The sequence below is a fragment of the Rhyacophila brunnea genome, unplaced genomic scaffold, assembly GCF_057557595.1.
Source record: "Rhyacophila brunnea isolate RB1 unplaced genomic scaffold, BYU_Rbru_1.0 scaffold_6, whole genome shotgun sequence".
Lineage (NCBI taxonomy): Eukaryota > Metazoa > Arthropoda > Insecta > Trichoptera > Rhyacophilidae > Rhyacophila > Rhyacophila brunnea.
The window spans coordinates 10,830,338-10,842,472 of record NW_028233276.1 but is presented as its reverse complement, the minus strand read 5'-3'; the positions used below and the strand labels follow the sequence as shown (position 1 = coordinate 10,842,472).

At 32.7% G+C, this 12,135-nt stretch overlaps 1 protein-coding gene across 1 annotated transcript in view; it reads right to left on the bottom strand.

Moving 5' to 3' along the window:
* The window catches only part of Wdr62 (WD repeat domain 62), a 282,962-nt gene that overhangs the window by 75,878 nt on the left and 194,949 nt on the right, over positions 1-12,135 (bottom strand). Inside the window, exon 3 of the mRNA XM_085956946.1 lies at positions 6,488-6,579. Coding sequence (XP_085813072.1) covers positions 6,488-6,579 — 92 coding nt within the window. The remainder of the gene's footprint in view (positions 1-6,487; positions 6,580-12,135) is intronic.

Genomic DNA, 12,135 nt, shown 5'->3' with positions numbered 1-12,135 from the left:
AGTAAAAGTAAATAGCCATGCTCGATCCTAAGCGGAGCATAAATATGGGCATCCAAAAGAGTGGATGCTGTATAAACAGAATTGTATTTTTACGAGAAATTGATGTTAGTCACTTGCTCAACCTATTTGAGTTCACATTCCAGATATAAATGCACATTGAAAAATGAATGTGATTTTTCTAGACCTGGGATTCGAACTCAAGAACCACGGCTTTATAAACCGTTACGTTACCAATCGGCCAACGCGGGCGTAACAGGCGTTTAAAAATAAAATATAACAAATATAAGAGCCGGTTTTAAAATATGTCAATGTTACAGTTATATCGAGTTATGTAAATGATGTAAGCAATGCCAATTTCTTCCGGTTTTGAATGTTATGTTGCAGTCATTAATATAATTAATAATTATCATAATAAAAACAATCCAGATGCCAATAAAATGCCTAAACTACGGAACTTTCACAACCGAATTAGCATAATGTAGATGATTATGAGATTGAGATGAAATTTATGGTTATGTTTGTATAACTATAAATATATATCAAATCTCATCCTCTTAGCGATAGTACCCATAGAACGCGTCGAGCGGGCGAAGTCGGCGAATGAAGCGTTTATTCATAACCATAATCACTCGTCTCTTGCCGCGCATTACCCTTCACCTATGTAATAAGCGGCCCAAGCAGCACAAAATAATTATTATTACAGCGTCTCTCATAACAAAGCAATAAAAATATTATATTATTTCGGGGCTTGTAATTAATATTTACGACGACATTATTCAACCACGACACGGAATAAAATTAAACAATGACTTCTCTGTTATTAAATAATGACTTCTCGCCCGTCGAACGACGACGCTCCGAGCAGCGTGATTTTGGTAGCCGTGTTCAATGAATGGACTCCATTGTATTTTCTTTCATTCGTATCGCCGAGAAGCCAAAAACGATGATTCATGCGGCGGGCGGGGCACAAGGCATCGTCAAGTCCAGTGTGCGCTGGCGTATTTGATTACGTTGTATTTTCGATGATTTACGCGCCACTTGTAGAAATTTTGCGCGAGCGCCGCACTCGCTGCGTCAATGGGCTTTATGCCATACAGGTTAAAATTATTTATCGAAACATATTTTACATAATACGTAGCATGCATACACAACACAAACAGTAATACAATACGAATAATTCTGGGCCCACGTAATTAAAAAAGAAATGAAAAATTTATAAACAATCAAAATAAAATATCGAAAAAAGTAAACCGCCAAGAAAAGTAATTACTTTTCAGACTCGCAGTCTTAAAAAAACTTCAATTGAAAAGCGTTGTTGAAATCTAAAACTTTCAATGAGATTTTTAAAGTGGAGATTTATTATTTAGAGTTAGGTACGCGAAAGGAAACGGTCGAAAGTCTCTTAGTAACTGTAAATATTTTATACGGATATAAGAAAGTTGATGTAGTATAAAGTCGAGCCAGGTCAAAAATTGTATATTCACTTAAAATGTTATGAGGCCTTCTGAAAAGAAAATGATTTTTTATCATGTTTCAAATCGGCGTACATATAATAATATGGGCTTCCACATAGTCAACAGACTTCTTTAGAATGAATGGATATTAACTCAACGCGGTTTTGTAGGCGGGCATTATGCCAACCGTCTACTGGTCTACACACGCGTCAATATCATTTTACTCCCTATTTCAATTATAGTTTGTCAATTTATGGCTACGGCCGTATGTTGTAGCTTAACCACTGGGGAATGACAAAAGAAATGGCGTATTTCAAAAAAACACTACCTTATTCTTAGGTCAATAATTATTATAAAGCAATCATTATTCGTAGGATGTTTATCACACTTGAATGGTCAAAGACATAGCTTATAATAAGTATCTTCAGAATCATCTTCAAATGTGTTAATCTTGCCGATTTTTTGAATAATAAAATGCCTAATTCTTGTCAAATTTGGGATCACAGAGATTATCAATATATTTTTTTATCGTAAATATTTTACTAAAATTATCTCGTCATAAATTATACTAATGGTTTTATAAATGCGATTAAAAATTAATAAATGTAAAAAATCTTAACACCACTGCACATTCATGTACCGAAATATGACTATATTCTAAAACATTAGAGCGAGAGGTTTAAAAGAATACTATTTTATGTAACAAAAATACTTTATGCAGTCATCAAATATTTAAAATAATTATAAAGGATAATAAGGCTTCAAAATTATATAAATAGATTATCTACAACGTTTAAGGAGTGTCCAGGATCATGGTTTGAAAATACAATAAAAACTCAATTTTGACCTACGACGAGCATGTGGGCCGTTAATCACCAAATTAAATTGCATAGACTTGTTAAGAATAAAATTATCGATCATAAAGACAATTGCATCGAATCAAAATTCCATTGCATCCAATACAAGCGATAATGTTTTAATAAACGTTGCAGTAACGGTATACTAACACGAGTGGTACAATAACCGAAGATGTGCAGTACCCAGCAAGCGATTGTTTAGGTAGGTAGACACTGTAGACCAGTGATTACGAATCTTTTTTTGTAGGGGGAACCCTTGAAATATGTTTATAATATGTCGGGTAACTCCTACATGGCTGACTTATAGGCTTGACAGGGGTAAAACAGTGATAAACATTTATATTGTATGTCTGGTTCACTGGATATGTACAAAAAACATTGTGTAATTGTGTATATGTAAATATTACCTACCTAATGCATTTGTGGATATTACTTATCAGTGATAACCAGAGCGACATGTGTGTTAGCGAAGAATCTTGCGGCATTACTTTGGCCCCACATACGAGGATAGTATCTTGCGTCGTGGCTATGATCGTGTGTAATATTATAAACTCTTTGATGAGCATGACATCGTCAAATTTATCAAAACCAATCTCCAACGATGGGCGGATCAGGCATCAACAAAACTCCTCACGTTTAGTAGACCAGGAGGAAAACTTAGCGCGGGCAGACCACGATATCGATGACTGATGGCCACAGAGATACATATGAGCGCTAGGAGTGATCGTCGTGGAGAATTCAATTTATTTCAATTTCATTCTTTTTTTAAATATATTGTGGACATTACAAATTATAAGTTTAAGACGTTCACAACATGACATTTAGAAACAAAGATATATAAAAAAGTATTACATAAAAAAAGATATAGATCAGTAGATCAATTAGATAGATACAAGGAAGTACACCGGATGAGTTAAGCAGATCCTATTTTAAGAATTTATAAAACAACGTCCACCTAAACTCATTCTCACGTAGGTGGAATATATCAACACCCGAAGCAAAAGAAGAAGTTTGCTTGAAGCGGTCAAGATACACCCCGGGCTATAGGACCAGAGAAAAACAAGAAAAATGATTTTCTGTGGATATACTTACCTGTTTTTTTATTTACTAAATTGTTCATAGCCATCACGCAAATATATAACAAGCTAAACTTTCAAAATGGGTTTGTTTATTTATAGGTGACAGTAATGAAAAAAATGTTTTTTACACGATTCCAAAAAAGGTGGCAAGCTGCACCTTTTATTAATGTTTGGCGAATTCTCGCGGAACCCCAGTACGGGCTCGCAGAGCAGTGGTCGGTAATTACTGGCGTAGTGTTAAGAATGATAATACACGCCGAGTGACATGAAATTTTCCACCACAACAAAAATTTAAAACACAATTGAGATCTCGCATTGCAGGCACGAAACGAGCTGCCTGACAGACCCGCGCAGGTCTCTTCAATTATAAACAATATTCAATTAAAATGTCGTTTCAGAAAATTTTAATTAACCTTTCCATTAACAACGATAGATATAGGAGGTAGACGCATTTATTGTTGTAAAGTTATTCTTAGGTGTGGAAATTGTCTGTCAACTCGGAGGCCAATTTTCACTTTGAGCTAGAAGAGTCATCTGTCAAATTCGGCACATAAATGATTTTAGTAAATTTGCCAATAATTAACTCGAGTATTTTCACTCTGTTCCATCAGTTACTTCTCAGAAAAGCTTTCAGTTTAAATACTATAAACGTCACTCAAATTTCACTGTAATCAGTAATCACCAATCACAGAAGGAGTAGGCATATTAAAATAGAATTTATAGACTAAATAGGTAAGAGTAGGAGGTCTATAATTATATAAAAACAAAATCAATGATGTGACAACATTAAATTTGAAGTGACGTTTAATATTATTTTAATTCGACAACACCGCTTAATCATTTATCACTACGGATACCGGTTCAACGCGACGAACTAACCTGTGTTCTATGGTGAGCGGTGATATTATTACAAGAATGAAACTAAATATATTCCTAAAATAATGAACGAATTGCAATAAGGATTTTTTTATTTATCTTAGTGCATTAAAATTCGCGCCCGTCTTTAAATAATATGGCATTGATACTTGGGTAATTTTCTAATCTCATCGAACATACTGGTACAGTTCGTAATTGAAACGGCGCCGTCATATTACATTTATTTTTCAAAGATTGGGTCAAGAATGAAAGAATATCTGCACTAAAACGTCATTAGTATCCGACAATCAGTGGAGTGGTGGGTCCATGTTTAACTCTCGTAGACAACGTCGGTATTGGTTACACGAGAGTTATTTATTTTGTTCTCCTGGATAATTGTTTTAACGTAATATGTTTTAGTAGATTAGAAGCACCTGCTATGGATCTGCGTTTGATTTCGTCGTTAAGTTTATTTCCGATATTTACTAACGAACCTAGTTACTGTCACCATCAAAAAGGCGCATCGGGAAACTCCATACAGCGATACATATTGTAATTGAGATTTAACTTCACCTAGGACAGCGATGACGGATGATGAAGGTACCTAGATGAAACATCCCTGGTTAATTTCATTAATTTGTATTTCGTGTTTTTTTTTGTAAAAATGTACCTAACCAAACTTCAGTATTTATAGACGCTTATTACATACAGTGCCCATCAAATGTTATGGGAAACTGGTTTACAAACTCTTGTTTTTATTTTTTCCATAAAGATTATTGGAAAACTTTCATATTGAAACTTTGCAAAGTTTTGACGTGCACCAAAATGCATTATTGGAGACATCTGGCGGGTCACGGTGGAGTGGTCGCGCGTGCCCGGTCCGCGTACCAACACATTTTTTTTCAAAATTCTTTTTTAAAAACATAACCGACTTGTACGAGAGATATAAGAATGGAGTTATTAGACGTCGTGGAATTATCTGTATCCCAAGAAACCAATCACTCGCTTTCGTTCGCCCAAGAGAGAAGGTAAAAAAATCAATAAAAATGCACTCACTAATAATAAGCATGGGTAAACTTTAACGCAATTTCATTATCAGTAATGAATTGACCCGCCTAGAATGTAGTTTTGAAAATACATTTTGGTTTCGTGAAAATAAAATAAACTGTCAATAGCCAAGTAATTCTGTCTACAATGTCTTAATGCCGCATCAGTAGAAGAAAAAATCGCTGAGGAATTGAGACCTTCGAGTGGAATTAAAGAACAGACTAAAAATAATATATATATATATTATATCTGTTTATGAATAGAATTCTCGCGCCAACAACGCACAACAACCGAGTGGAGGACATATGGAGAGGAATAGTTCTAGGAGTGGATGGAAGTTTTCAAAAATTTGATGATATGATATGACATCCTAATCAGCATGAAAGAAAGGTAAATTTTGAAGCCGGGTTCAATTTATTACTTCGTCAGGCCATAAAATCCAAGAATCGCGAAGAAGGGGTGTCCTCAAATATTACCAATATTCAAAATCGCGTTTCGTTTACGTGATAAACTAATGCATATTGGAAAAAACATATTAATAATACTTAACACTCGACATTTAAACCGCGTCACAATATCACCCAGAAGGCAACCCTTCACATTATGTTTGTGTTCCCTGTAATTAATATATTATATGTGAAATATGTTATCAATGAAAATAATCAATTTGTTTTGTTGAAAAAACTATGTACGGTTGTGACTTGTGTTGTATGACGCATGCGATACTATTTCCCTCCCTCTGCGCCGAGGGTAGCGAGACTACAAGTAAAACTGCACCCCCAAGTGAAAGGTAATGACCGCGCCGCTCCCAAAAGTTGTGTGCTGTGTTGTGCATGCTATTACATACCTACAACGATAACAGTAAAAGCCAAAGTCTAGTAATACGAGTAGCAGTTCATCAATCGCTAAATAACAAGGAGAATAATATCTCATTTTAATTAGGGGATGAAACTTTCCCTTGGGTAGACGAGGTATTGATTTTATATCGGGTAGTTACTCATCCGAGTCATACTAGAACACTGCAATTCGTCCATAGTCCAGAGCGAAATAATACACTAACTTCGTGAACTCGTTATGAATTAAAATATCTTATGTTAACTATCGGTACATACGGCTGTATAACATGTGATTCTAATTACTTTACTACACAATAATTATGTGTTAGTTACTGACGTATAATAGTGTGCATGCTTACCCGGCAGGATATGCGACCACCTCGGAGTGAGGGTCGCACGCCAGCGCCGCATTGCTGGTGACGGTCAGGCCGAGGACTGTGTCGAGCTTTATCTGTGAACAAAAAAAAACAATATTAATTTAGTGATAAATATTAGTCACAATTAAATTGAATAATTTAGTTTAAATATCCAAATCATAATACATAGTTGTACCCCTTTCACAGTTAAAATAAAATGCTTTCAAAATTCTATACAATGTATACTAACTAAAACATCAATTAATATAAGTAGCAAGGAATTTTTTATCAATTATCAACTAAAATAGTATTGTGTTAGTTAAGGGGTTCACAAAATTTTTTATTAAAATATTTGGTGGGGTAAATATTTTCTGTTTTTAAAAAACACAAGGAAAAAATATTAAAATATTTCATTGTGTAAACTTATATTTTTAACTAAATATACATTATTATTACTCTTATTAATATACCTACATAGTATATTAGTATACTAGATTAGTAAGTACTTTTTTATAAATATCTATTTTAGTACCTGTTGCCTTTTTTCGTATAAAATTTTTTTCTATTATAAAAAGGTTAAATATTGAAGACGAACAAAATTGAAATTCACCTACCAACTGTTTCAACAATTTTTCAATTTCAAAAGACATCCTTCGCCACTGATATAGCAATATCTAAAAAATCACTAGTATAATAACTTGATTACTAAGAATTCCTTGAAGAGTAAAAGTACCAGCTAATAATATCAACAAATAAATTATTAAAATTTATTTTATAAACAGAGTAACAATTTAGATACATATGGCGGTATTATAATTTATTTGCGATCGCGAATTAAAGTAAGTTGAAAAGCCAATAAATATCGGAATCGGTGAAGTAAAAGTCTCATTTATGTGAAGTATGTTTTCCATTAATGTATTATGATGCTTAGTCATTATCGTAAAATTTTCCCACAGAGGGAAAAAATCATTGAATGAGTTATAAAAACATATTTTTAACATTCCATAGACCAATCACGATAATACAGACCCACCCACACCACTCGTTATAACACGAATATTATTAAACTTAATATTTTTTTAAAAAATCACTCATTAAAATAAATTTCATATTTCATAATTATTAGATTCATAAGCCACCTTCGATCGATAATAAAAGACATGTAAAAAAATATATTACAATAATAACTTACATAACTTTCAATTATATCGTAAAAAAAAAACGTAACGCAGATAAATCAGCGAGAATACATTGTAGAAATAATATATTCTGTCGCCAGAAATATTTTTCAAGTACGTCATAAATATTATGGTGAATTTGGACGGAAAGAAAAAATGCCATGTTCAGGAAAAACAAAATGTTAATAAAGCGATGACGGAATTCACAAACAACTCGATTTGTCTGATGTACAAGGGACGCATAAGTACCGCGTCACAAAATTTTAAAAGATAAAATATAATTGATGAGACTTCTTAAACAACACTTTACAAAAAAGTTAAGAGTTATATATCGACCGGTTGGATAATACTTATGTAGGTGCAGACATTGGGAGATGAGCCCACATGACGTAAAATAATCTGAAGCTATATGGGCATTTTCGCCAAAGTTTGTACATGTTTGAAATTTGGGTAATATTATTTTTTCACTCAAATTAACCATTTTTATATAGCTAGCAGATTCCTTGTTCTATTGCTGAATTGGTGATAGCAATTTTTCAGCAAAATATTGATTAATACAATATTTATATCATTTTTATTATGAAATTGGGCATAATAAGTTTCCGTTCCGTGACTACGAAACTTAGCTTTTAAAACATGAATGAAACACTTTTTATCACTTAAAAGAGCTCTATTAGATTAAAAAAACCATACACTTCAAAATAAAACTACAAATAGTCAAAAAATATTATTGAATTTTAATTCTTGGGCACATTTCGTTCCCCTCCGTTACCCTATGTCTATAATGGCAGAGCATTTTTCCTTTAGTATTTGAAAAAACCAATCAATGTTCGTTCTGCTATTTTTTTAAAGACAATAATCACTTTTACTAAATTTTATTGGAAAAATAAATAAGTTTCGTTATTTAATAATCAAATGAAAAATAGTTAACGTTCAACTTTTTTGGGGACATTTTCGGAATGGAACGAAATGGTAACGGAGTGTAATTTGTAAAGCTTAAGTTACATGTTACCATAAAAACAAATTTTTGTTTTATGAAATTTATTTGAATTTTTTGATAGACAGATAAATATTCAACGTGCGTCAAAATAACAAAACAAATCAAACTTAATCACTAAAATAGACATATTTTATAATAAATTTCACAATACTTGTAAAATAAGGTAGGTAATAATTTTGACACACTATACATTACCATAACTTTATTTGGCATTTATATTATTTGTAACTCAGATAAAAAATATTTTTAAGCAAATTAACAATATATGAAAAAAAAAATCAGCAAGGGATTCAGACGCGAGTTCCTAGCGCGGCACGGAGTATATAACTTTTACGAAAATAATTATAGTCAAACTCGGTTATTACGATCTCTGACATAGCGAGATCTCGGATGTAATAACGAAACATTTGTTGACAATTGGTTTATGATTTTCGCCATACATTTAATTCTTTCACTGTTATAACGAGCAACTTATCGGATATACCGAGCTAAAATACTGTTAATGTGTCGACCGTTTTAAAACATTTCGACCCTAAGCAATAAAATCCGATTGGACAGGATGCCGCCGGGGTCGGATTACGTTTATGACACTAGTAAAGTGTCTAAGTACCTACCTTATTGGTGTTTCACCGACAATAATAAAAAAGTATCCACGCATATGGTTGAAAAATCCAAGGTTTGTGAAGTCCGTAGGTACCTACCAGCGTTAATTACAATAAACAACTTCTTTTGTAGTTTATGAATGCCATGCTCGTTTCGGGGATTTTTACGATGGTTTCCAAATTTTTTATTTTCGGCTTTTTGTGTAATGTGACATGCTCATTTAAAAATACCTATTCTCTGATATAACGAGTAACGCTTATAACAAGCAAATTCAGTCGGTCCCATCTTCCTCGTAATAACCAAGTTCGACTTTATGTTGTCTTGAAATTTAATTGTATTCATCAACATAAAATGTAGCTATACAGGTTGATTGTAATCAAGACGTACTTTTCTGACATTTCGTGAATACCTACAGTTCTAGGTATTAAATCTAATCGAGTACACATTTCTGTTAAACGTGACAAAAAAATACTTTTTCATACATTTTTATAAATTTCTATGCCTAAAATGTATGGAGAAGTTTTAAAATTTTGGTGGCGTATAACAGAAAGAGTATGACAGAGCCAGTGCCTGTCTCGCAATTATTTCAGTCTGGTGTTTTTTCTTTTCCTTCTGTTGTTTTTTTTTATCTCCATACTTTTATGTGCGCTATTTTTGCGTATTCAGACATATCACATACTTTTTTAATCTTTATTATATTATTATATTATAGTCAGGTTATTTTTTATATTTTTTAATGAAAATATTTTTGTTTTTCATACGAACAGACAAAATAATTTTTTTTATAATCTATGAAGAACTAAACACACACTGTAAACCCAACTTTATGCATGCCATTTCGTTACTTTTACATTCCACATATACGTTACCACCAATATAGTTTCGGAGTGGAAGTAACGGATTCTGTTTCAGAAGTGTTTGAAGCCAAAATTTAGCTTAGTTTTATTGTTAAACCTGCGATATGTTTTATTATATCTGTAGTATGAAAGATAAGCTCCATATGTGTAGTATGTGAAATAGAAATATGTGTTTTCTTACCTTATAAATCGTGGTAACAGTAGTGGAACTTCTTAAATGACCAACCCAGAAAGCAACCTGTTCCGATAGCGATACCGACACACACCAACAATTTAAAGTGTACATGGCGATCAGTGTTATACAAAAATGTTGCTACATTAAAAAAAAACATATTTATAGTGAAAATTTTTCGCCTTCATGCTAAAATCGTGGTAACGGAATGTGGAGTTCCACTTTTTCAAATATCCTGGGACACACTTTAAACGTGATTTTTTTTCAATATTGGTACAAATTTACGAAAAAACTATATATTTTCCAAAAATATATAATGTAAGCTGTTGAAAACACTACGAATTTAATTTTACACACTCAAAATTAATGACGAAATCAGACTTTGTTTATTTGAATTTATGGGTGGGACATGGTAAAAACGCACTACCTTTCGATCTAAATAATCAATTAAAAATATATACAGGTCAGATAGTTGTATTTAACTGATTGAATAGAGTAAATTAATAAATTTGCATGTTAAAAGTACATAACTTTCCAACATTTTATAATATAATAACTATGAAAAAATCAATCAAAGTCATGGGACATGCCAAAAACGCAATGTACAAACTTTGGCGAAAATGCCCATATACACCAATGACCGGTGATACCCCTTTTCTATAGAGAACTGATTACGTGAAAGTGAATATGAAAAAGATTACCAAGGCTGATGACTAAATTAGATGGAAGTCATTACGCATTATATAATATACATTTGCAGGGCTGTTTCCAAATATTCAAAAACGCTTTGATAATACAATGAATCATTATTATTTAGAATATTTCGATGAACAATCAAAAATAACGTAAATAAAAGTTCTTAAATAACAATAAAACGTCAAAATAGCCGCCAACCATTCTTCGATGTGCTAAACAAAGTATAAATTATATTATTTTTTATACGGTTACCAATTCAACTGCACCGAAAACGTAAATCGTAGTGTTAGCCTAGGCTGGTGGCTGGTATTCAAATAATAATAATTGTTCATGATGTTTTATTATTGGAAGCGACTTCAACACAATATTATGTAGCTTAAAACCAATGTAAAACGGATTTTGTTACTGTCAACGCCAGGAAACTTCATCCACATACGCAACGAAGCCGGGCGAGATAATATTCACACATTGGTAAAGCAAAATAAAATTTATTTTTGTGTTTACTTCAACAGTAATAATATTATACCGTGTTTTTTTTATCTATGAAATCTACATAATATGTCTACGTTATCCGTAACTATCCAAAGTTTATCTAAATTTACGTAGTATGTATCTGCAAACATTGTATCGTTGTCCAAATTAGAGCATATTATTATATAGCACCAATCCGAAACTGCGAATTTAAAGAGTAGCTACAAAATTTAATCTAACGCTAAATAATTGAAACTTTAATTAAAATTCCTCAGAGCTCTGTACAAACGCAAAATGCATTCATTGTACATTTCCAGACTTAGCGGAGTATTGCGCAATTCAAAAACAACGATTGTTCTGACTGCATAAGGCTATACTGTTTTTTCTATTTTCTCACCTCTGTGCATGCCTCGGAAGGAATGCAGAAGAAACGAACGACCTTACCGCTAAACAATGCTAATGAGGTGACATACACTAGCCCACGCACCCGATTGCTAAATCACCTTTAACACGGTGGACTCCAGATGGATCTACGATCATGATTTTCTGACATAACTACTGAGTATTGGCAAGGTCTTGACAATATTTTAGTGTGTATCAACATATTTGACAATATATTCGTGTAGGTTCATTATGGGGGGACGTGCGCCGCGTAGGTCAAAATGGAGGTATTA